The following is a 27,599-nucleotide window of genomic DNA, read 5'->3' as shown; positions in this document are numbered from 1 at the left end:
ACTAAGCACCGAGCAAAGGCTGATGAAGACTTCTGAAGTGTGACATTTCAGTTTCTGGATTTTTAGTTCTTCATGCTTTGCAATGTTTCCTGCTTTGGGGGCTCTACTGTGAAAAAGGAACCTGTGATTCACACATAAAATTTTCAGTTAAATTGAGCAAAACCTGATTACACAACTCGACCTCGTAAAAACAGAAAACCTGGAGAGGGATGGGCTCCGCCGGGTTTCAGATGCCCAAGACACGCCGTACGATGAGCAATCACCAAAAAGATCAACGCAAAAAGCTTCTCATGAGGGCGCACGGTGACTCCACCAGGAGTTAAGGGCGCACACGCACACGCAATGGCCATTTAAACTATCAATCATATTGTTTGGATGTGGGAGAAAACCAGAGCACCCGATGACTCAAAAAACGTGCAAACTCCATGCGGGCAGCATTAAAAATCAGTCTGACCTCCAATTACAGGAGCTCTGAAATAACTCTGTACTGGTTGTGCCACTGCATTTGCCCTCATTCTTCAAAATGGTTACATGATCTTTTAGGTCCTCATGGAAGATCAGATGGGTTTGGTTTTGTCCTCGCTTGATTTGATTCAAAAGACAACTTTGCTAGCAGTGTCACATTACCTCACTACAAGGCTAATCAATCAACCTAGATTATATGTCTGTGGCTGTAAAGTAGACTTGAATCATAGTGCTAAATGATTTAAAATATGTACAGAAGCCAAAATTAATGGCTGGAAACAGATTTGATTTGGAGAGTAAGAGAAAGGAATGAAATGAAAAAAAAACATGATTGGTCATGTTAAACTTCCAGGACTAGAAAACTTGTTTGACAATATTTAAACCTTATCACTTCATTTAAAAATATCCTTTGTTCAGGCAAATTTCAGGATAACCAATAGGCAAGTACCCCAGCTTCATGACTTTGTAGGTACTTCAGTGGTAGTCCTCTTGTTGGCGTTCTATTTGGCTTACCTTTGCAAGTCCAGGCAACTCCACCTGCTATTTCAGGTATTGCTATCCGATTTAGTTAGTATTAGGCTCATCTGACTCCCAAACCTGTGATATTTATGCTGGGGAAATATTGCTTGTGTTCTAATACAGTATTGCAATGCACATATTTGCACACAAATTTTTCATCAGCTTTCTTTTGGAGTACAAAACTTTTCCATACTTGATATACAAGGTCTTGCATTTAATGAAATTTGGAAACTCTTGCTTGATCAATTAAAGTTAATATTTGGAATATACGGAAAATAATTCGAAGGCAGAATAACGCACCCGACTTGTCATTATGCACACTGAGGGCAGCCAAATTTCTTTTTCCCAAGGTTACATCGTATGGATGTGAGTTCCCCCAATGGTTATGACAGAGATTCCTTTGGAATCGATGGAATGAGTTTTGTTCGAGCAGTGGGTTTAATGATTATGTTCAGCCAAGTTTACAAAGAATCTTGTGAGCTTTTATAAGCAGCTTCCTTTATTCATTGGAAATCTGTGTGCCACCAATTCAATCAAAAATGACCTTTCTGCTCTTTAGGTATGGAAATAAAGTCTATTATGTATACATTTCAGAGATATATAATAATTGAAAAAAAAGATAGACCTCAAAGGACATAGGCATCAGTGATTAAAAACTTGATCAATGGGTGAGCTTTCAAGAAATTAAGAAAGACTGGCAGAGAGGTATGGACATAAGGTTCCTGATCTTGGGTGTTGGAGGCTGATAATGTGGTTGTCAAAGGAGCAACAATGAAAGTTAGGAAAGATCCAGTGGGGAACATTAGAAAACCATGGCTTTCTTGGAGAGTTCCAGGCCTGGCGGAGATTACAATGATAGAGAGGCATGAAATCACTGGAAAAGCTAAAAGTAAGAAGATGGAAGATTTAAAACCAGCTACAGTTCAAACAGGATGAAATGTAGATCAGCAAGCACAAGGTGATGGATGGGGCACGGGCAGCAGGTTTTGGATGGCAGGGTTTACATAGAACGGGTTAAGGGAGAGTGGATTGAAATATGTGAGTGTTTATCTACAGAGTTGCGAATGAGGACCTTGTTGGAAACGCAACAATTTGATGCCTGGCCAACACTAAAGAAGTACAAGATTGCTGGATAAAACTTTCAATCAGAAGATAATGGCTCTCAATGTGGTGCAAGGTAAATGCCACTATTTCACTTGGCAAGGTAAAGCTTCTCAACTGCTGTCTAATGCGGTTGACAGCACAGACAATAAAACCAGTGGATTGTCAATAGAAAATGACCTTACACTCTGCCCCTCAAGCTTTTTCAGAAAGATGCAATCAAACTCGCAAATAAAAGAACTGTAGATAAAATAGACCTAAATAAACAGCCTGTCAGCCACACAGTTACAAATTGAAAAATACAAGGATCCCCAAGTATAATTAGAATATTGGAAACAAAAAAACAATTTTGTAGAGAAAATGAATCCATTCTGATACAGTTTTAATCTCACAAGTCAAAAATATAAGCTAAATTACAGCAGCAGTATTCTATGTAAAAAAAAATCAATGAAGTTGGTTTTCCATAACAGGCCAGATTAATATTGTATTAGTATCAATATGAGAATTGAAGAAACCCAAAGCATTATGTTGTGGTGACTGTACAGCACTTTGTAGGTTGTTTCAATAACAGTTAAGATACACATTATATACTAAACTGAATGGGAAGGAAAATTGCAGAGGATAACTTAGTCATCAACATATTTCGCCTTATTTTATATATCTTTCAACACTAACTTCATTTTCTAACAACAACACACACAAAATGCTGGTGGAACACAGCAGGCCAGGCAGCGTCTATAGGGAGAAGCGCTGTCGACGTTTCGGGCTGAGACCCTTCCTCATTTTCTAAATTTTATTGTAAAACATAGATATTATGAAATATGGGTTTGCATTTCTGAACTCCCCTTTGCAATTCTTGCAGGGGTTCCCAACCTTTTTTATGCTATGGACCAATACCAGTAAGCAAAGGGTCCCTGGACCCCAGACTGGGAACCCCCTGTATTAAAGCCATGAATAAGAGGGTTTAGAATCTATAGGAATTTTCTGTATTTTACAGTAAATATAATGTTACTGTAACATCATATACTTGGCACTTGAAGCAGGAGGCACTTGAAAGAGTGCTGGGCTCTTCAGGTTACAGTGACACGTGTGTGTTCTATCAGCACCTACAGAGGCACTGCATCATTAAGATATCACCAAAGATCCCCACATCCAGGGCATGCAATCCTTTCGCAGCTACTATCAGGCAGGAGGTACATAAGCCTAAAGTTCAACACAAATAGGTTCAGAAACAGCTTCTTTTCTTGAACCTCTCAGCCCATGAGTCAGCCTGTAAAGTCCTAATCACTACCTCAGTGTAGCAACATTATGGCCATGTTGCATTAAAAATAGACTTTTTGTTCTTACTGTGTTCTTCCTTGTAAAATTGTGTACAATTCATGATTAATTTATCTTTTCTCCTGTGAATGTTGTGCATCTGATGCTATGTTCCTGGAATGCTGCTGAAAGTAGGTTTTCCACTGCGCTACATGGGACAATAAACCCGATTTTGCGTGGAGTGGGAATGGTTGATGGGCAGCGGCACAAGGCGAATAGGAGAAATGGAAAGACTCTGAATTGGTTCGGCAAGGAACTGGAAGCAGGTGCAGAATGAGGAGAAAAACCCAATTGTTCACAAGCAATCTAGCATCTGTTTATCAAATCTGTATCTCCATGCTTGAAATTCAGTCTGACTGCTTCTAGAGTTGCTCAATGAGGGGTCCAGATGCTGCTTCTGAATGCTCAACTTTATGCTTCTCATGTGGCCCCATTCATTTCAATGAGGCCAACATTCATTTAAAAGGTTATTTTTTGTTATTTTTATTTCAATGTTCCTTTCTATTGAATTAACAGGAGATTGATGTATTACAATTTATGCGTGTATTTTCAGCTCTTTAATCAGAGACATTTGGAAATAGCAAAAAGGTCTTTGATGCTATAGGTTAGTCCGAAGACCTTGAGGGGATCTGGGACTGGAAACAAGTTTGTAACATTTGTAACCTAGTTGCAGCTTACTGATGAAACTACAAATTGGTTCAGCTGGATAATAAAGGATAGATTTTCTCAAGCTTCAGCAGCTGCCTGTGCGGACTGGAAATCAAGCTACATCAATATTCTAATTTGAGCTCAGAGCACAAATTATCTTTGAGTAATAAAACTCTGTTCTTGAAGTTTCTTTTTAATCACCCCATTTTTCTTTTTCCCTTCAGTTACTTTAATTATTGAAGCATTTGTCGGGGATCTGCCCAAAGCCATAGAGGAGAACATCCGTTGCAAATCACTAGAAGCAACACAGTGGATGTCAAACAACACACACGAAATGCTGGTGGAACACAGCAGGCCAGGCAGCATCTATAGGGAGAAGCGCTGTCGACGTTTCCGTCTGAGACCCTTCATCAGGACAGTGGATATCAGGTGGGGACAAATACTTACTCTCTTACCATGGGATGTCAGGCCTTCTGATACAGTTCAACTGAAACAAGAACTCAGTGGAGTAAGGTGTCTCCTCATTTGGCCATGGGTATCATTGTTTCAATATGCCTCAGGGAAGCAGACATCTCTATGGTGTTAGTGCCTCGAGTTATCAGTTTCCTGTGAAGTAATGTGCTATTTGTGCAAAGTAATATGTTGGAAATGTGAAGAAACTATAGAAATTTCAGACTGCACAGATATCCAAGGTTCGACAAGCATGACCAAATATGTCGTGAAGTGATGACTTGCTAATTTACGTTGCACTGATTTCTCCTATGAAAGGTTGAGCCAACATCCATTTCTGTTTTTACTGAAGTTGTCACTTCACTCTTCAGTCATGTTCTGTGTCAACTCTTCAACTAGTTATAAAGGATGATCTCCAGCAGAATGGTTAAATGCACTATCTTCTCAGTATTCTCTTGGGCCTCTTGCACGGAGATTTCAAGAATCTTTTCCTCACAGTTATTGCATTCTCGGAAGTGTCCATCTCAACAATCTGTCCAATATCTCATTACATTTATTTCCAACTTGCTAGCTGATGCCAGCACAATCACCCTATGGGATTCTGAACCTTCTCTATTGATGTGATGTTTGATTTCTTTCTTACACTTCCCTTCCGACCTCAGCTTTGACTCAGACAGAGACCCATTCTGAGTTTTCTGTGCACCAGCATTCCTACAGGAATGTTTGCTATCATGGAATGTGGCATCAACAGTTAACGTTGAAAAGAAACCATGTGGTTATAGTATGAGGTTTGATTGTTTTAATTCACAAGCTGTTCAAATCAAAGTGATGCAAATTTCAGGCCATTATTAGTCATAAGACCTTCAGACATAGGAGCAAAATTAGGCCATTTTGCTACCAAGTCTGCTCTGACATTGCATTATAGCTGATTTATTATCCCTTTCAACCCCATTCTGCTGCCTTTTCTCCTTAAACTTTGATGCCCTTACCAATGAAGAATCTATCAACCTTTGTTTTAAATGAATTCCACAGATTCATCACCTCTGACTAAAATATTTCTCCTTACCTCAGTTCTAAAGGGATGAACTTGTATTTTGAGGCTGTTCTCTGTACTTAGAATTCCCCACTATAAGAAGCAGCCTCTCCATATCCATTCTATCTAGGTCTTTCATATTTGGTATAGGTTTCAGTAAAACCCCCCTCACTTTCTCTGTGTCATGAAAATGCTCAAGTTTCTGGTGCCTTGCCAGAATTAAGAAACCCAGCCAAGTTCAATTGCAAAGAAGTCATGCTGGATCTAAAGACATTCAGAAACAGTGACAATAAATCTGTTCTTGCTGTGAGAGCAAGGAAGTTTGCAGTCTGTTAGCTATGCACTTCTTTCCTACATGGTTCTCAGAAGACCTGCAGTATCCCTGCAGGAGGCAGGGGAAATTGGTAAACAAGGGTTGTCTAAAATGTAGTAGCTAGTACACAACTCGAAGACACAGCAAATGTTCCAGTGATAAAGTGGGAGCAGCACTATCGAATCAAACTGCACCAGCACCTAATGATCTCTTTGAGAAATGTGATGAGAAGGTGTGGTTGTTGGGGAGAAGCAAAAATGCTAGATCACCAGTGGTTGACTGTAGAGGCAGAAAAATGTAGGATTTCTTTTCCAGTTACACATTGGGTTTGTACAGGCAATTTCTAGGGAAAGAACAGGTTTTTTTTAGACATCCTCAAGCTGATTTTCTCCATAAGTCAGAAAATACATAGCTCATTCTATTATGATAATCATACCTCCACACATTGGAATACATATTAGTTTTATATGATTTTGCTGCCAAGAAAGAACAAGTTTTAAAGTGGAGAGAGAGGAAACCAGTTCTGTCATTCGAATGTTGGATTTTTGAAGTTAATAATATTATTATTAACTATAATAATAATATTATAGGAGATTGCTCATATGTGGGAGTATCCATAAGTTGGTTGTTCATAGCCAGGCACGGACAGTACCACAGTGTCCCTGTTCACCAGCAGCCTTGCAATGTGCTACAGATAGCCATCCTCAAACTCTGAATTCTGATGTGTTCTGCAAAACCAGAACCATGCTATTCCTGCTGGCATTTACAGGAGCTTACATGACCAGCTCTCAATCAGAGTTAAAGGCACAATCCTCTTCCAAAAAAAAATCAAATCAAGGGGTCTGACTTCATCTCACAAGCTTGTTAACATTCATTAGAACCATTTTAAAAGAGTCAAAAATAATCACTTTTATTTTTTAAGTTCTGAAGTATTAGTGGTCAGCACAATTGATCACACATTTGCTAAAGATTACCATTGGAAGGAAAGTCACTCGTTATCCAGTCTTTTAGGAGATACTCTAATTAAAACCTGTTTGTGTTGTGTAGTTATCTCACATTAACCACAATGCAGTAACACAAAGACGGAGTTCCTGGAAAATTTCACGCACCATCTGATCTGATACATCAACCGAAATTTGAAAATGAAAGTGGCTTGGATTGATCTAATTTACTTAAGAGCAAAAATGACAGTGCATAATTTTATTTCAGAAGTTGAAAATTACACCTAGATGCAATGAATGGAATTGGATTGCCCTATACATTTCCCTTGAACAATTTGGGTAGGGAGATGAGAACTAAATAAGAACTAAAACAACAGCATATTTTGAATAAAGTGCAATTGACTTGCAGCTGAAAAGGCAACAGACTTGTTATTTGGCATAGATCAATGGCAGTTTCTTTTAGAAAATAAACTATGTGATGAGTTATCAGTGATTTGGATGTTAGGTATCGTACCTGAAATGTTGAGTGCCCTGGGAAAGAACTGATCAGGGCAGATATTTGCTGATGTTGTTACAGGTATTGAAGCTCTTTTCACATTACACATGCACAATCCACAAAAAAGTTCCCAGCAATGGCTATATTGAGTGTCTGGCAAAAAATCGTGAAGGACTCCGGACTTTTGTGTACTAACAGACATCTCTGTGATCTCCGGACATCAGATTTAACTGCAAAAAAAAAATGTACCCTACACAATTAATCTTCTTGGCATCTAGTGCTTGAACCAGGGATTCTTACCAACAACCAGCAGGTAATACTAAAGATGCCAGTGTTTTGTCAGATGGTGGAACTGGTCACCAGTCATCATGACACAAATTGTCTTATCGTTTATTTGCTGGTGAAGCCAATCCTGTGATCTGGCACTGGAAGCTGGAATCTCCTGGACTTTGCATTGTTGAGGGGTGTCTGAGGGCAAAACGTTTTGTGTACCTGAATTGCAGAATGGTAGGGGACCTCTGACTGAAGTAGTTCCCAGGAACAGATGGATTATCTGATTTAGTCTAGCACTCAGCAGGTCAGAACACAAGCAGGTGGCAGAAGGCTGATTCAGAGACTAGTAATTGATGATTTTCAGGGTACAAGTGCTATTGGTGGGGCAGAGGAAATAGAAGAAGAGGAGCCCCATCTCTGATTAAGGAGAACATCATGGCAACAGGATGAGATGAAATTATGGAGGGATCATTCAATCACAAATAAGAGAAAATCTGCAAATGCTGGAAATCTGCTGAAGGGTCTCAGACTGAAATGTCAACTGCACTTTTTTCCATAGCTGCTGCCTGACCTGCTGAGTTCGTCCAGCATTTTTGTGTGTGTTGGAGGGATCATCCAATGAGGTTTTATGGGTGGAGCTGAGAAACAAGGGGATGATGACCTTGCTGAGATGAACACTCTGGTGTATATAGACCCCCTAATAGTCAAAGGAAACTAGAGGAACAATTGTACAAGAAAATTGCTGAAAGATCCAAGAATACTAGGTTTTTCATAGCAGGGGATTTTATCTTTCCTGATCCAGACTTGGTCTGCCATAGTGCTAAGGGCATAGATGGGGTAGAGTTTGTTAAACATGTTCAGGAACATTTCCTCACCTAATACATCAAAGACCCACTGGGGAGAGAGCAAAGCTCGACCTACTCTTGGGAAATAGGGCTAGACCATTGATTAAGGCATCAATGGGGAAACACTTTGGGATCAATCATCATAGTTCTATTAGTTTTAAATTACTTATGGAAAGGGACTGATTTGGTCCACAAATTAAAGGGGTCAAGACAAATTTTGATGGGATTAGAAACATGCTTAAGTTGATTGAAGTTGTCTGTTTGTAGCCAAAGAGATGTCCAGCAACCGGAAGAATTTTACAAGTGGGATAGAGAGTTCAGGATCTGCATGCTCCTGTTCACGATTCAAGATTCAAATTTATTCATTGTGTGTACCTTGGAACATCCAGTGAAATTATATCACTTCCACTGACAACCAACACACCCAAAGATCGCTGGGAGTTGCCCACAAGTGTTGCTGCTTAGTCCATGCCCACAGTGTTTGGCAGAACAACACAGAACACAACAGGCAACAAAACAGTAACAGCAAAGCAAATCTGGCTTCTCCCTCCCACCCCCACTCATGCACAGTCCTCCAATCAGAATAAGCCTCCAGTCGACTCGGGTTTGCCGATATTGGGCTTCAACTTCACTAGTGGACTCACAGGTATTTGCCAACCCAGCCCTTGACATCCAGACTTCTGATTCAACAATCCCAGAACATGCTGATCACTGAACACTAGACCTTGAACTCCAGACTCACCGCTGGCGGGATCCCCAACTCTTGGTTTCAAGTTCCTGTCTCTCTGATTTGCAAACCCAAAGGGTTATTGGAACTAGTTTCTCCCGTCCACGGAGAACTGCAGAGTGCACCAACGTCATAATGGCTTCTGGGGCATTCATCCTTTTCTCGCTGCCCCAACATCTGACCACAAATGCATCGTTGGCCTTCAAACGTGTGTGGAGACTTAGACTCTGGCCTGATCACTAATTCCCCCACCACCCTGTCCCTAAAATCTAACCTCACCCCTAACTTCCCTCTCTGTCCCCAAAACTAGCTGTGTGATCTTGAAAAAAACAATTTCAAAACAACTAACTCTGAGCCGTGACTCAACGGAGGTCACGAATCAGCACCATCTTTGATTAGATGGGATTAGTGCAAAGGACAAGGCTGGCAGGAGAAAGAAACTCTGGATTTCAAAGATATTGAGGATCCGGTCAGGAAAAAAGGAGACACAGATTGGGTAAAGGCAGATGGGATCAAATGAATATCCTGTACGAGTATTGGGGTTGAAAGAAGGAAGTCTAAAGGACAAAAAAGGCCATGAAATAGCTTTGTCTGAGTAGATTAAGGGGAATCCAAAGTGATTTAATGAATATTAAGAGAAAATGTGTAACTAGGGACAAAATCAGGTCCTTCAAAGACAAAAGCGGATATCTCTGGATGGTTCCACAGGAGATGGGGAAGGTTCTCTGTTTTTACGGTGGAGAAGATGTGATGACTTTGGAACTTGAGGTACTCTACGTTACATCAGAGGAGGAATTGGATGTATTAAAGTATTTGTAGGGCCTGATCAGGTATATCCAAGAACACTGCAAAGCTAGAGAAGAAATTGCGATAGACTTGGCTAAGATACATGCATCATTATTAGTGAAGTGCTGAGTCTGGAGGGTGAATAATGTTCTGCCTTTGTTTAAGAAGAACTACAACGAAGATCATGGAAACTTTTGAGCTGTAAGCCTAATATCTGGGGTAGGCAAGTTACTAGAGGGATAGGATGTATCACACACACATGCGTGTGTGCGCATGCACGCGGAGGCACACACAGGCACACACGCTCACTCACACACACACACACACACACACACACACAGATCTATGATTTTCACTTTTGAAGAAATAACCACGAAGGTTGGCAACGTAGTGTACATGAAATTTATTAAGGATTTTGATCATGTTTGCATGGTTGGCTGCTATGGAAAATGTGATCACATGCACTGTAGTGAGTACTGTCTCACTGGATACACAATTGGTGTGATTGTACAAAGCAGAGAGTGATGGTGGAAGTTCATTTATCCAGCTGGAGGCCCATGGCTAGTTGTGTTCCCCAGAGATTAATGCTGGGCCTATTACTGTTTGTCATCTATATCAATGATTTGTAGAGAATGTACAAGGCATTGTTAAGTTTGCAGAAAGAATAGAAGAGAAAAAAGCTTTATTGTCATTGCTGAGGACATTGAGTTTATGGTGCTACTCCAGCCCATGCAAAATAGATATTTAAAATGCATGTGGTACGTCTGAATTGTAAAAAAAAAATTCCATATGCAACAAGTGACGTTAATAGTTCCTAACACTCAAAGGCCATCAGCAAGCCAGGGTGTAGCATCATTCAGTTGCACAACATCCCCTAGGAAGCAGAAGTTTTTCAGTCTTACTATCCTGGCTAAGCTGTTTCTGTATCTCCTACCAGATGGCAGGAGATTGAACAGACAATAATGGGTCTTTAATGATGTTACGAGTGTGCCGGAAGCACCAAGAATTGTAGATTGTCTCCAGGTCTAGTGGTTGAGTCCCATTGATGTGATGAACCATCCTAATCATATGCTGGAGTGCTTTGTGATGTCTCATTGCAGCTAGTCATTCCATATGTCAGTATGTCCTCCATCACACAGAGATAAAAGTTGGCCAGTAACTCTTGGGGCAGATTAGCTCTTAGCAGATGATACTGAACTGGGTGGTGGTGTTGATGGTGAAGATGTTTATCAGGATTTACAGCAGGATCTTGATCAATTGGGTAAGTGAACCAAAGAATAGCAAGTGGATTTTAAGTCAGATGAGAGCACTGTACTGTATTTTGGGAAAGCAAATCAGGATGGAGAAAAGTATTTCACTTCTGAAGTCTGGAGGTTAGTCTCATATTTGCCAGTAGTGGCCCACAGTGAGCCAAGTGGGAGCCTCCAAGCCTCACCTGAACTTGAGCCTCTCTGTTTGTATCAACCTCTGATAACATCCTTCTGGAACACATGGTCAAACTGCTCAACTGATGGCCTCAGTGCTTCCTATCTTTCTATCCTGAATATTAGGCATTGCCATGCTTCTGCCCACAATTTACTAACACTAATCATATGTCTTTGGAATAAATGAGGAACCTGTAGGAAACCCATGAGGTCATGGGGAGATTGTACAAAGTTACAGGCAGTAGTGTGCATTGAACCTGGAATGGTGATCACTGGCGCTGTGAAGTGCTGTACCAAACTTTTTGACAGTTTTGATAGCTGGAAGTTAAACTTGCCCTGCAGTGTGCGCAGCAGTATGAGAGGATAACTCACGATTGCTGACAAATACAATTAAGGATTGGCAATAAATGTTAGCTTTGCCAGTGATGTCCAAATTCATTGAATGCAATATAAAATGAAAGATTTTTCATCAAGACAAAGTCAAGCTACCAGAAATAAAATGGTCCCTTATAGTCAGATGTTGGTAAATTGAGAAATGCATATTATTCTTTGTTCAGCACAAGTAGAAATTAAAAATGGGTCAATAACTGCAGATTTATAGGCAACCCCATGCAAAAACAGAAAATGCTGGAAAAATTCAGCTGGTCAAGCACAACCTGCAGAAGTAGAAACAGCGGACCTTACAGATTTGAGGCGCTTCATCAAAACTGGGAAGGACAGAAATGTATGTTGGCTTTCATTGGAGAGAAGATGGTGAAGGGCTATGTAGGGTGAAGAGTGTTCTCCAGTTGGAGGAGTTAAAGTGGTTAATGGGACAGTTGTGAGTACATTAAGCTTCTAGGTCTGTGAATTGAGTGAAAGTTACACGGTCTGCAGGCTGAGTAGGAAAATGGCCATCATTTTCCATATTTCTCTGATTATGTCAATTTCAAAATGACAACTTGGATTTGACAATATAAAGAAACACTTTTCCTGCCACTAAACTTTAGCAGAGTGGCCGCCATATTGTTGACACATACAGTATGTTTCCAAAGTTACTGTAAAGAATGAATATTCCAAGCAACCTTGTAGTTTTCCCCATGTATTTATTGTGTGTGTTCAGCTTGTTCTTGCTTAATTCTGCCTGTGAATTGTGGAATGAAAGGAGGCCATTCCACCGATTGTGCTTGGGTTAGTTCTTTGTAAAAGTAACCAATTATTCCTCTTCCCAGAGCCCTGCAAACTTTCTACTTGTCTGGTTTATCACTGACAATAGTGATTAGCATAGGTGTATCTTGACACTAATGGCAAGGATGAAGTAGGCATCCTAATTGCTCACTGACAAGCTGGAAAGGTTGAATCTGCCTGAAATAGTCAAAATTAATTAATGAGGTGTAAGTGGTGCCTTTTGGCATTGACATCAATGGGAATGTCGGCTGTACAAGGCTAATTGCCTAGAAAAGTTGCCTACATTAAATGTGGGTGGTGGATTTGAGACATTGGAGATTGTAAACTCTAGTTGTAAGAGGTCAACTCACAGGTCTTGCTTCGTAGATTTAGAGTTCAGGTCCAAAGCGCTGGGTATGAATAATTTGGTAAGACAAGGTCATGTCATGTCATGACTTATCAACATACAGCTAAGCAGAGAATGATGTGCAGATTGAAGTCATGTGAACATTCATTTGTCAGGCAAATGGAGCAATTGTATTAAGCACTGTCATCAACAAAAAATTATTTATCTTTCATTCTTTATCAAACAATCACACAGCATAGTGTTGTGACAGCTCAATGTGAAGTCAGCTACATATTCAGTGTAATAGGTATGTTGCCGATGATTTTACAGTGCAGTGTGCCTGGGGAGGTGCAATGTCGTTCCTCCCTCTTTGACATAGGGCACTCAATAACTCTGCTAGCTGCTCGGTTTGCAAAATTGATCATGTTCTGACAATTAAAAAAAAGTGAGCTCAGTGATTTCGGGAAATATTGGAAGAGAGGTAGATATCTTCCTGAAAGATGGACGGATATCATTTAAATCTCTTTTCACAACCTCTTCAGGATATCCAAAATCAGTGAATAGTCAGTGTAATAATTTTGATTTATAGCCTCTGTTTGTTACATAGCTAATATATGCCCTGCAAGCTCCCACAGAAGATTTAATAATGATTTCATGATCTGCTTCAGCCCACTTCTTCGTGCTTCCCCAAAGGTGGATTTCAACCTGCAGCATATGACTTTCAGGCAAGGACGTTTCCTGGTGTTGAGTATCTTTAGTAATATCTCCCCTATTTTTGTTTATACCTAAGACATTGGAGCAGAATTAGGCCATTTGGTCCATCGAGTCTGCTCCACCATTTGCTCATGGCTGATTTATTTTCCCTCTCAACCCACTCTCCTGCTTTTTTCCTATAATTTTTGATGCCCTAAGTAATTAAGTACCAATCAGCACCCACCTTCAACATGCCCAATGAGTTGGCTTCTGCAGCTATCTGTGCAATGAATTCCACAGATTCACCTTCCTGTGGCCAAAGAAATTCCTCCTGATCTCTCTTCTAAAGATACTGTACCTCTACACTAAAGTTTTGCCTCTGGTTCTAACTTCTCCCACTGTTGGGAATATCCTCAGTACATCCTCTCTTGGGCTTTCAATAGTAGGTTCATTCAGAGAAGTTTCCAATTTTAGTAAAGCAGATATTGATAAGCTGAGAGAGGTAAAATTGGAACAGAATATTGCTTCATTATTTCAGTCATAGAAAGTACTTTCCCTTTTTATCATTTACTTGAAGTTATTTGTTATTCTAGGATATTGGTGTGTAATAATAAATTGGAGTTATTCACTTACTATTACAGCTGTATTTAAAATGCAGGAAAAATGGGCCATCTTTTAAAAAGAAGCATCTTAATAAATGTTCCAGCACACCAAGAAATCTTGAGGAAAAACTAACCTTCTGGAGGAACTTATCAGCTTCATAGGTTGAGCAGCATCTGTGAGGGGAATGGAATGAGGTTTTGACCTCTAAATGTTGATCTCTTATACCCTCAGAAATCTCAGAATCCGAGTTGAAAATAATCCTTTATCACCTGTGTTAAATGCATGTGTTCATAGCTGTGTGATACTTTCTGCTTTCAAAATGCAATTCAGCCTTTGATTTCAGAAGTGTAGTCTAGTTAACAACTACACTATCATGCATATTTAGCATCAGGAATAAGATTTTATCTATCATCTGTTCTTTTGAAATTAAGTCTCCATTGCCCACAGCTTTATGATGTAAACAAAAATAACTAGCTTGGAGTTATAGAATTCTTAACCCAATGTTCTGGGGGGTGGGGGGGAAAGACTGCTGTTACACTCTATACAGTACAGATTTTAAACTTCATTAACTTTTGATGGTTGTCTCATGATAGAAGTCAATCATTTTGTTGTATGATTCTGTAAATAATTAAATGTGTCCTTCAGCAATGATCAAATTTTATCCAATTTTGAAGTAAAAGATGAATTCTTCATCTAACTGCATGGATGAAATCGTGTTTGTAATTTCTCAGTGCATGATTTCTTTGTGATGCCCGGAGAACTGCAGCTTTCTCATTTCAAATACCACCCCTCACTCCCTTCTTTCTTCCTCTCCATCTCCGTCTCCCTACACTTCACCTTTGTTTCCCTACAACTCTGCCACTTCACACAGTAGAACAAATGCCACACTTTCTTTTTGCATGCTGTCGCTTGGGATGTGGCATTACTGGCTAGACCAGCATTTACTACCCAAAAAAAAGCGATGGTGAGCCACCTTCTGGAAGGCTGCAGCCCAGGTAGTGATAGTAATAAACTATGCTTTCTTTAGAGCACAGAATGGTAAGGTAATGAAGGAGAAACAATAATTTTTCAAGTCAGGACAGCATGAAAGAATAGTTGTAAGCGCTGATGTTCCTAGTAGTCGGCTGCCCTTGTTTTTATTTAAAGTGTTGTAGATGGGAGACACTGTCTGCAGTTCACAAAGGTCGATTAACCCATTACTATCAGGAAGCATCGGAACTAGGACTGCCAGAATGTTTAACAGCTTCTTCCCCTGGGCTGTGAGATTAATGAATATCTTGCCGCCATTGAGATCTCGTCACTAGGACAGCAAGCTGTTTACTGTTTAGCTAAGCTGCATACTTCTTCAATTATATTTTATTAGCTTATCTCTGTGGTAATATTTTGTCTGATGTGCTGTGTGTGAGTGCACTGTGGTCCGGAAGAACGTTGTTTAGTTTTGTTATAATTATATATACAGTCAGATGGCAGTACACTTGAACTTAAACTTGAAGAGAACCACTCAAGTTTCAAAGCGAAGGGGCATCTCCAGACCAGGTGCTTGGCAATTTTGACTAAAAGTAACTGTAATTACAAAACAGAACAAGATCCATGTTGCCAAGTTTAAATGACTTTGTTTCATAACAGTATGAGAGAAGTGCTTGAGCATTTTAAGAGTTAATAGTTCCAAAAATGAAGTGCAATGGAAATTAGAATGACAAGAATAATCTTAAGAGCATCAAATCACTCCTTGCAGATCAAACAAGATTCTTTAAATTCATCTCAAAGTTCTACTTCAGATGGTGTCAGGCAACACAAAATGCGCAGGGTATCTTGGATAGTGGAGACCAGCTACCCTATTCATCATTTCCGGTCTTTATTCCTTGTTAAATGAAGATATTTGGGAGTAGAAATACTGTATTGTCCTTGGTAGCACAAAGCTTTCAGTTGAGAAATGTCTATAATGTACACTGCTTTCAATACTATTGAAGTTAAGTTTGGCTGTACAGTCCAATGGACATATGACCAGTAATAAAGTTCTTTCCCTTATTGTCCTTTCATCTATATTTTAGGTTGTACATTCTTTTCAGTAAACAACCAGCTATCCAAGTAACCTTTTGAGCTTTTAATACATTTTGAATGAGAATCCATTGGGTACATTTGCAATTGACTGGCATATCTTTATGATATAGCTTACAAGGAATATAATCAGTTTGAGGCAAATGTACCAGGTTGCAGTTTAATGTAGAATGGGTTCGAGACCTTTGCAAATTAGCAGTCAGTTCAAATTCTAGCTAACCATGTTGTCATGCACATCATTAATGTTTGAAAGCAGGAATACATAACAGTTCCCAAATTTGCCTATTTTAGAATGGAATGAATATTGCCAGAATTAACAGGGAATCAATTGCAGAGAGAGTCCCATGACAATTCTGACTGTGTGCAGGAGGTAAAACAAAGAGAGAATTCTGTAAAGGCCTGCATAGCTCCCAACATGTCAAAAGGTACCCTTCGGAATTATCTGCTGTCAGGTTTTATGCTGTCAGTGGCATGGCAACATGTGACTCATCATTCATAATGAGCCTTTACACAGTGTAACAAAATGATGTAAGAATCCTAATGTCAACATCAATGATCCAAATTATATTTTGAAAGGACCAATTGTCTTTTACAAATAAGATTTCCATTCCTTTTTGTATAAGCCCTCCAAGCAGAAATGTGTTTCTTTTCAGAATTGTTAAGACAGTTTGTTGAAAATACGTTTAGCCAAGACCTTGTTAATAATTTTCAAGGCCTTTGTCTCCTCCCTCCTGAAGACATCGGCAAGGCACTTCATAATTTTTAACATCCCTTTGATTACTTGCCACTATCAAAATTCCAGGTTATTCAGATGTATTGTATTTTATCTAATCAAGCAATATTTATAAATTGTTCATTTTAGTGTTATCGTGTAGTTCCCTTGTAAACAGAGTAAAAATAAAGACCAGTGGACCAATATCCCGTGCAATATGATTTTTGCATCTAACTCTGTTCTCTTCAGGCAAGAGAAAATAACCAAAATGCTGGAGGATCAGGTGGCAGCTGAGAAGGGAAATGGATAATCAGGTTGAGACACTTAAATTCAATTCAGATTTCAGTGACCATTTCCTCCACAGATGCTTGTTTAGTTCCTCCAGCATTTTGTTTTATGCACTCTATTTTGGCAGCTGCATTCTTTCATCTCTCTATTCTCCCCAAGCTAACCAGAGAATCAAACTGTCAAAAATAATCACAAGATCTTGGAAACCTGGTGGCTTTTCTATTTGTTAAATCAGCAATAAAATGTAGTCACCTTCTGAGGCGGGTGGTACTAGATGTGTGGAAGATTTTCTCAGTTTGAATCTGGAAATAATGAAAATCAGCATTTTCTTTCTTTGTCATAAACTTTTAATTGGCTAGTGTCAGAAATAGAGAAGCAATCAAATCTCTACCCATTGGTGCTTGTCCATTAATAACTTGATTAGAAAGTCATCTGGTGCACAGGGCTGTAGCTGGGAAAAAAAAAGTAGCAGGGACCTATCCATTGGGGTGTACTGGCCTCAGTAATATCAGAATCAGGTTTATTATCAGTGACATATGTTGTGAAATTTGTTTATCGGCAGCAGTACAGTGTAAAACATCATAATTATTATCCGTTACAGTAAGAAGTGTATAAAAATATTAACAGTACAAAAAGAGAGCAAGCTAATTAGGTCATGTTCACAGACCATTCAAAAGTCTGATGGCCAAGGGGAAGAAGCTGTTCCTAAAGCATTGAGTGTGCATCCTCAGGCTCCTGTATCTCCTCCTTGATGGTAGGAATGAGAAGGGGGAAAGTTTTGAATGATGAATATCCTCAGTGATGGATTCCTTTGTTGATGGGGAGGCAAGTGTCCATAGTGAAGCTGGATGAGTCTACAGCCCTCTGCAGGCTTTTTCCGGTCCTGTGCTTTGCAGCCTCCACACCAGATGGTGATGCAACTCGTCAAACTGCTCTCCATATTATGTCTGTAAACATTTGGAAGGGTCTTTGATGATATCCCAAATCTCCTCAAACTCCTAAAGAAGTCTAGCCACTTCTTCATGACTACATCAATATGTTGGCCCAGGATAGATACTCTGAGATGCTGATGCACAGGAACTCAAAACTGCTCACCCATTCCACTGCCAACTCTTGATGAGGACTGTGTGTGACCTCCCATATATAATATATAATAGTTATCAAGGATGTACATACATGCACATGCTATGTTTAAACAGCCTCCAAAGATGGTCATATTTTCAAACCAGCATATGCTGTGGATATACGTTGGAGGACCCCCACAGAAATTAATCTCCCAATGTCAATGATAAATTCACAAGCCCCTCAATAATGCAAGCCTCCTCTCCTTTGGCTAAGTGAGTGCAGCAGAGTGAGTAACGAAAATGAAGATGAATAAAATCAAAAGATATTATAAGAACCTAATTACTCCTTTCACTGTTATAAATGATCCTACTGCTTTGAATCGATAGAAAATTGCTTTTACTTGTGGGAAGATAATGTCACATTCTTAACAGATTCTTCACTTCACACTTCTATAAAAGTTCACTGCAATCTGACAGCAACTCTCCCAGTGGCAATCAGAGATACTGGGTCCAAGACTTTGGAATTCCTTTGATAACCCTCTTCACCTCTCCCTCTATGCTTGAAACCTGATTCATTGAACAAGCTTTGGTCATCAGTCCTAATTACCCACTGGTGTCACATTCAGTTTTAATAGGTCTTTTATTGAAGTAATATTGTACAAATACCAATCACTGACTTTGGTACCATACACGGATTAACATTCTGAAATATTCTTTGGTGGGCCTGCATTTTCTCCAATTATTCTTGCATAGCAAATTCCTACAATTGCAGACCCTGATAAATGAAACCAAGCATCTGAACACTTTGTCAGTAAAACTTCAATGCAAAGAAAGCATATGAACAGCAGCTATGAAAATATCATGAGTTAGTGTCAATTAAAACACAAAGAGGGAAAAGAAGGATTTTTTAAAGGTATAAGTGTGGTTTCATTGGGTTAAATGTGCCACATAAATGCAAACTGAGATTGTTACTTTCCAAGTTACCTTGTGGCCAGGTAGCTAATTATTTCTCAAGTAATATTTGTTTTATTTTCTTCCTAATATCCATTATTTTACATTTGCTACTTGCATTCAGCATTTCTTAGATTAATTTTGCAACATATTGAAATCCGTCTGCAATCATCAACTATTTCCATACCAGTTTTTTCTGCCTGGTTTTAAGTACGTTTAAATTAATTTTGAAACACATTATTTATGCTAATGAATAAATCAAGCTTCCAAGTATTAATTTCTATTACATCCCATCAATTGTTTGCCTCAAAATCTATATTTGATCCCTTAAGATATAACCAAATTAATATATAATCAAGTCCATGATAGTTTTTTTCTCACAGTTTTTATTTTAATTAGTGATGGAAAGTGATCGATGGCAGGGGTGGAGATAGGTCTCTACCAAAGAAAGCATTCCTTCTCTCTGCTAGCCTGTAGGTCATCTTTGGGCAACGTGTAGCACCTGTTTAGCCCACCCAAACAGGTGCAGCACCTGTTTGTCTCAACATGGGATGGTCAAATGAGCAGCTGGAGCACATCGCAAGTCCTGGTTATGCGATCAATGATGCCAGGCACTCAATCTCTGAAATATATTGTTAATGTCTGGGGTCACCTGTATTGTAAAGACACTGCTCAGAAGAAGCCAATGGCAAGCCACTTTAGTAGAAAATATTGCCAAGAACAATCATGATCATGAGACCATGATTGCATACGTCAAACAACACAGCACTTAATGATGATGAGTGGTAGAGAGTAAATGAAGTACAAATAATTATTGGGTTTTCTTCTACTGTATACAAGTGCTTCCAGTGGCTTTATGTTTGGCATTCTCATGCGAATTGTGCCCACGCTGCTGGTTCAGTGCCTGTTTTGAATATTGAGCACTGCATTGAGGGAGAGCTGCATGCTCCAAAGAGGCTTCTTTCAGACATTGCGATGGTCTCTCTCAGGTTGATTTAACAGATTCCACGGTGCTCCCAAAGAAGCATAGAATTATTCCTCATTCAACATTACTTCAGAACTACCACTGTTGCAGCCATTGCTGCCTCCAGGAGTTTGGAAGGTACAATTCCGATGCCTAAGTTTGAAAGGCTCCTCATTAATTCTGAAGTGCATTGGGATGTGCTATACAAATGCAAGTCCTCATGTTCTCCTGTCAAAAGGCCATTGTTCATCTAATGAGGAATTTGAATCTGAGGGAGGAGAGGCCAACAATAGAGGTGCCTACTTGGGAAGATTCAATACTGGCCCACCACTTGACGAGTGAAGCAGGACAATAACTGAGGTGCAGCCGGAGCATTCTGGCTCTAGTGACCATTCTTCTAATTTTAAAATTGTGATGGAAAAGGCTAGGGCAGGTCTACAGGTTTTGGTCCTAAATTGGTGCAGGGCTCATTTTGGTGGAATTAGGCAGGATCTAGCAGGTGTCAATTGGTAAGGAATAAAATGCAAGTATTTCTTTAAGAGTGTTGTATATGCCGGTTGTGGGCTATAGGAGGAATGGAGACAGGCTAACCCCTATTGATATCAATGGACCTGGGGTTGAGAGGGTGAACAGCTTTAAGTTCCTCAGTATACATATCAATGAGGACCTCGCAGTCTGTACATACTAGTTGTGTGGTGAAAAGAGCACATTACAGTCACGTCTTTTTCACCTCAGACGGTTGAAGAAGTTCAGCATGAGCTCTCAAATCCTAAGAACTTTCTACAGGGGCACAATTGAGAGCATCCTGACTGGCTGTATCACTACCTGGTACAGGAACCATACTTCCCACAATTGCAGGACTCTGCAGTGAGTGGTGCGGACAGCCCAGCACATCTGTAGATGTGAACTTCCCACTATTCAGGACATTTACAGCAACAGGTGCATAAAAAATGACCGAAGGATCACAACCACAACCACAACCACAACCACAAAGTCACCACAACCACAAAGTGTTCCAACTGCTACCATCCGGGAAGTGGTACAAGAGCATTAAAGCCAGGATCAACAGGCTCTGGGACAGCTTCTTCCACCAGGCCATTAGACTGGTTAATTCACACTGATGCAATTATATTTCTAAGCTATATGGACTGTTCTGTTGATTATCTTACTATATATGCCAGTTATTGCAAACTACTAAAATCTGCACATTGCACATTCAGACGAGACATAATGTACAGATTATTACTCCTCATGTCCGTGAAGGATGTAAAAAACAAGCTCAATTTAATTCAATTCAGGAATCCAGGTGCAGCATTTTCTTCCTATGCTGAAGGGTGAATATGGTATGTTTAGGGAACCCTGCCTGACAAGAGATTTTGACTTCTGGACAAGAAAAAGAAAGAAGTGTACATGTGTACATTAGTTTTAAGAGGTTGGAGGTGACAAAATCTCTGGAAGACAATAAAAAACAAAGAGTATACTTGAAAGGAATATCAGGAGGGAAAAGAGAGAAGATGATTCCAAAGGGTTCAATATATATTTTAAGAGTAATAGGGTGTCTGGATGGAGTGTTGCTCCCTTCAGGTCAGCAGGGACCAAAGGGCATGAGTGGGATTTCAGTGGGTAGCGAATCTTTTAGAAGGGTTTGCTTCCTCAGAAAGCCTCTGTGGTATTGATAGATCATTTGAAGATAATCACAAATATAATTTCAGACTACTTATATCACATAGGACTTTGGAGAAACAAGAAGTTAACTTTTATTGAATATAATGTGTTTAATTGCATAGCAGTGCTAATGCTTTGCAATAGTTCAACTAAGCTAAAAAATTTGTTTGATGATTTTTATTTGTACTCAGTGTCTGGAGCTTCTCGGCTGTGTCCAACAATAGTCAGCCAGCATTGATGGCATCCAGTTCTGGAAAACCTTTCACCATGGTCGTTACTGACAGTGCCAAGATCTGCAGGGAAGAAGTCTAAATGGGAATGCAGGAAATAAATCTTTAGTGACATATTACACTTCATGTTTTTATATGCTTGAAGCATGTTGTGAGCCAGCTACACAGACATCCTTGAATATCATCCATGCGATTTTCTTCGGTCACACTAGAGGTTCTTCGAATTGCCCGTCATTGGCCTCTTTGATTTGTGGACCAACAAAAATCTTTAACCTTGGCATCAGTTATTCTGAGAAACATCTGTCTCAAATATTGAAATCCTTCACAGAAATTTTTGTGCCTGGTGATTGCTGATTCTACCCTTGCAGTCTTAAACCCTATAATTCTGCTTCTGCTTTTAACAAACTCAAGTCGTTGACCAGGACATTTAACTCAGATTGAGTTATCAGATGTGACTCACTCAATCTACATCTGTATTGGTGTAATTTTCCATTCTTGGTTCGTGCATCATGGGATCTTTGTCTGCTGTAGGCTCCATGTTTCTGGTGACTTCAATGCTAGAAGACTTCCGTCTTGCGGCACAGGTCTTATGGCTGAAGGCTGTGATATTTAATGGATTTCTTGCTTTTAGAAGAGAGACTAGATGCACTGGTCAGACAGAAGTAGCAGTTTGTCACATGATCCTTCTGCTCTCGCCAGATCATCAGGAGAAGCGAACAGCATTGACTTCCAAGTACTTCTGAGCCAAGCTTGAAAATTGACAGTCCATGTTGCGGAACAAATGTCAGGAGCCCAGGCTTTCTCTTGGTCACTGATTTTACACTCAAATAGAGCTCATAGGCTTTTTGTATAAGAGGAGTCATGCTTCGTCTTTAAGTGAGAGTTAAGCGTATACACACCACAAATTTTACAGCTATTGCAACTTTGGTGAGACATTTTTCTATCACAAATACTCCTGAAAATACAATTACTTTATTATAATGGGTACATGTAATATACTATGCATACAGAGCATGCACATCAACAAGATTGCAAACACAATGCATAGAAAGGTGTGTGCGTGATGCTTTTATAGCCTTTCTAAAACCTGTCCTACCATGCAAAATCCACCGTGCCCACACATGCATGAACAAAATAGAAAACTTTTCAGCTTACATTGTGGGCAACATTTTAATTGTCTTGAATTATGAATTGAAGATACAGGTATAGGTGATTTCAAATCAATGGTACATGATAGGGAAATGTCATGGCAATTTTCATGATCAGCAGCCCAAAATTTATAAGATCCACCCAAAAGTACTCAGGAAGAAAAATCTTTGTTGTTCAGTGTTATTAATGAATTATTTCTTCTCGGTATTTACAGAGGAAATCACGGTTGTTCAAGAGATAAGAGAAACAAATGGAGAACATTAGTTGGAGAACATTCATATTACTATTTGTGTCAGCAGAAGGTTTTAATTTAGTTGGGTACAGTATTTGATTACTGATTTAATTAGTCTTACCTTACATTTTTGTAGGCTGAAGAACCTGTTCTAGTGCTGTACTGCCCTCTGTGCCAGAGTGGATGTATTTGCAGACTTAGAGCACACTAAGGTAGATTGATCCCCGAGGCCTGACCCTCCTTTTGGGAGGTTGGGCAGTAAATTATACAGGCCCCCTATGGAGATATTTGCTTCATTCATCATTATTCATCTCTAGCCTGTAGTAGACAGCTCAGGATGTTGGAGTTTGGAATTCAGTTTCAATATCATCTGGAAGGCGTCTGTACGTCCTCCTCGTGGAATGTTCTGGTTTCCTCCCTCAGTACTGGTTAGTAAGTTAATTGGTCATTGTAAATTGTCCCATGATTAAGTTAAGGTTAAATCAGGGGTTGCTGGACGGTGCAGTTCGAAGTGCCTATTCCACGCTGTATCTCAATAAATATTAAAAAAATAATGGAACAGAGGGACTTGAAATCCAAGTCCATAGTTTATTGCAAGTGGCATTACAGGTAGGTAGTGAAAAAGGCATTTAGCACACTCACCTTCATCAATCAGAGCATTGCATATAGGAGCTGTGATGTCATGTTGTAGTTATACAAGCCATTGGTGAGCCACGACTGGATTTTTGTACAAAATTTTGGTCACCCTTTTATAGAAGGATATGATTCAACTCGGTGAACTGCAAAAATAGATTTGCAAGGATGTTGACAGGATTAGAGGCCCCTAGCTATAAGGAGAGGTTTGCTAGACTAGGTCGTTTTTTTCCTTGGAATGTAGAACAATGAGGGGTAACCTTGTAGAAGTTTTCAAAATTATGAGAGGTAGAGTAGGGTAACGATCCTTTCCCCAGAGCAAATAATCCAAAAATATCTGTCATAGATTTTTGAGCAAGAGGGAATGTGTGTGTCACCTTTTCACTCAGGCTGGTGAGTATATGGAATGGGGCTACCCAGGGAAGTGTTAAGGCAGGTATCGTTTAAGAAGGATTTGGACAGTTATATGCTTCAGAGGGGCCCGGAATGATACTGTAGCGGTGTGCTACACGCAGCGCTGAAATTACAACACGGAGTCGGTAACTGCAGTCGAAGGAAAAAACTTTATTCGAAATCTTCAGCCTCACTTTTAAGCCTCCCTCAACCTGCCCCCCGTGGCACAGAGGCTCCAAAGCTCTGTGCTCGCAAACCCCTGTAGGCTATCTAATTGTGAGCCGGTTCGGATGTGCCAGGAAATGGGTCGCCACATAACCCCCCCCCCCCCAGAACCGGCGATACACCCCCCAATGTCCACAGTCTGGGCCAGAACCTGCTTGGGAGGTCGGCCTCTACGCCGAGGTGCCGGAAACTCGGCCGGTTGCGCCAGGTCCACATGGGCCGGTTTGAGGCGGTCCACCGTGAAAACCTCCTCTTTCCCCCCAACGTCCAGCACGAACGTGGACCCGTTGTTCCGGAGCACCATAAACAGCCCCTCGTATGGCCACTGCAGCGGTGGCTGATGCCCGCCCCTTCGTACAAACACAAACTTACAGTTCTGTAGGTCTTTGGGTACGCAGGTCGGGTGCCGCCCGTGCTGTGAAGTGGGTATGGGGGCCAGGTTACCGAGCTTCTCGCGTAGTCTGCCCAGGACTGCTGCGGGATCTTCCTCTTGCCCCCGTGGGGCTGGTAGGAACTCCCCGGGGACGACCAGGGGCGCGCCATATACCAACTCGGCCGACGAGGCGTGCAGGTCGTCCTTGGGCGCTGTGCGGATGCCGAGTAGGACCCAGGGAAGCTCGTCCGCCCAGTTGGCTCCTCGCAGGCGGGCCATGAGGGCCGACTTCAGGTGACGGTGGAAACACTCCACTAGCCCGTTCGACTGTGGGTGGTAGGCAGTTGTGTGGTGCAGCTGAGTCCCCAAAAGGCTGGCCATAGCTGACCACAGGCTGGAGGTGAACTGGGCATCTCTGTCGGAGGTAATGTGGGCTGGTACACCAAAGTGAGATATCCAGGTGGTGATCAGGGCTCAGGCACAAGATTCGGAGGTGGTGTCGGTGAGCGGGACCGCCTCTGGCCATCTTGTGAACCGGTCCACAATAGTCAGGAGGTGCCGCGCTCCGCGCGACACTGGCAGGGGGCCCACGATATCCACATGAATGTGGTCGAAACGCCGGTGGGCGAGATGGAACTGCTGCGGTGGGGCTTTGGTGTGCTGCTGCACCTTGGCCGTCTGGCAGTGCATGCACGTTTTGGCCCATTCACTGACCTGTTTGCGGAGTCCGTGCCAAACGAACCTGCTGGAAACCATCCGGACAGTTGTCCGGATGGAGGGATGCGCCAAGTTATGAATGGAGTCGAAAACACGGCGCCACCAGGCTGTCGGGACGACGGGACGGGGCTGGCCGGTGGCGACGTCACAGAGTAGGGTCCTCTCACCCGGGCCCACGGGGAGGTCCTGGAGCTGCAAACCGGAGACTGCGGTTCTGTAACTCGGAATCTCCTCATCCGCCTGCTGCGCCTCTGCCAGTGCCTCAAAGTCTACCCCTTGGGAAAGGGCATGAACGGTAGGGCGAGAGAGCGCATCCGCCATGACATTGTCCTTACCCGAGACGTGCCGGACATCCATCGTGTATTCAGAGATGTAGGACAGGTGGCGCTGCTGGCGGGACGACCAGGGGTCAGACGCTTTCGTAAATGCAAAGGTAAGCGGTTTGTGGTCCGTGAACGCGGTGAAGGACCGACCTTCTAGGAAGTACCTGAAATGCCGGATTGCCAGGTAGAGCGCCAACAGTTCCCGGTCGAAAGCACTGTACTTGAGCTCGGGTGGCCGCAGCTGTTTGCTGAAAAACGCCAGGGGATGCCAGCGACCTGCGATGAGTTGCTCCAGCACCCCACCGACTGCCGTGTTTGATGCGTCCACTGTGAAGGCGGTAGGGGCGTCCATTCTGGGATGTACTAGCATTGCGATGTTCGCCAAAGCTTGCTTCGTTTGAACGAAAGCGGCGGCAGACTCCTCGTCCCAGGTAATGTCCTTGCTCGGACCTGACATCAGCGCGAACAGGGGGCGCATGATCCGGGCAGCTGAAGGGAGGAAGCGGCGGTAGAAATTGACCATACCTACGAATTCCTGAAGGCCTTTGATCGTGGTGGGTCGGGGAAAGTGGCGGACCGCATCTACCTTAGCGGGCAGAGGGGTTGCCCCGTCTTTAGTAATCCTGTGGCCCAGGAAGTCAATGGTATCGAGTCCGAACTGGCATTTGGCGGGGTTGATTGTAAGCCCGTACTCACTCAGTCGGGCGCAGAGTTGACGGAGGTGGGACAGATGCTCCTGACGACTGCTGCTGGCTATGAGGATGTCATCCAAATAGATGAACGCGAAGTCCAGGTCCTGTCCCACCGTGTCCATTAACCGCTGGAACATCTGTGTGACATTCTTCAGGCCGAACGGCATGCGGAGGAACTCGAAAAGGCCAAACGGGGTGATGAGAGCCGTTTTGGGGACGTCGTCAGGATGCATCGGGATTTGATGGTACCCTCGGACGAGGTCTACCTTGGAGAAGATCCGTGCGCCGTGCAGGTTTGCTGCAAAGTCCTGAATGTGCGGCACAGGGTAGCGGTCCGGTGTGGTAGCCTCGTTCAGCCTGCGGTAGTCGCCGCACGGTCTCCAGCCTCCCATCGCTTTGGGCACCATGTGCAGGGGGGAGGCCCATGGGCTGTCGGACCGCCGGATGATCCCCAATTCCTCCATCCTCTGGAACTCCTCCTTCGCCAGTCGGTTAGCTTGTCCGGGGGAAGCTGCCGAGCACGGGCGTGGAGGGGTGGTCCCTGGGTCGGGATGTGGTGCTGTACGCTGTGCCTGGGCATGGCCGCTGTGAACTGCGGTGCCAGAACCGATGGGAAATCCGCCAGGACCCTGGTGAAGTCGTTGTCGGACAGCGTGATGGAGCCGAGGTGAGGGGCTGGCAACTGGGCTGCACCCAGGGAGAACATCTGAAAGGTCTCGGCGTGTACCAGTCTCTTCCTGGGCAGGTCGACCAGTAGGCTGTGAGCCCGCAAAAAATCCGCACCCAGAAGCAGTTGGGCTACGG

General features: G+C 41.9%; 1 protein-coding gene across 8 annotated transcripts in view; it reads left to right on the top strand.

Moving 5' to 3' along the window:
• LOC132378375 (uncharacterized) overlaps nucleotides 1-27,599 on the top strand; it is a 240,158-nt gene that overhangs the window by 185,883 nt on the left and 26,676 nt on the right. For 5 of the 8 annotated variants that reach the window (XM_059945252.1, XM_059945250.1, XM_059945251.1 and 2 more), the window contains 2 exons: nucleotides 2,041-2,161; nucleotides 4,275-4,479. In XM_059945252.1, coding sequence (XP_059801235.1) covers nucleotides 2,140-2,161; nucleotides 4,275-4,479 — 227 coding nt within the window. In that variant the 5' untranslated portion in view covers nucleotides 2,041-2,139. The remainder of the gene's footprint in view (nucleotides 1-2,040; nucleotides 2,162-4,274; nucleotides 4,480-27,599) is intronic. The other 3 variants (XR_009507008.1, XM_059945247.1, XM_059945248.1) reach the window with 1 other exon arrangement.

This window comes from Hypanus sabinus, chromosome 20 (assembly GCF_030144855.1).
Source record: "Hypanus sabinus isolate sHypSab1 chromosome 20, sHypSab1.hap1, whole genome shotgun sequence".
In the NCBI taxonomy this organism is placed as follows: Eukaryota; Metazoa; Chordata; class Chondrichthyes; order Myliobatiformes; family Dasyatidae; genus Hypanus; species Hypanus sabinus.
This window is presented reverse-complemented; position numbering and strand designations above follow the sequence as displayed.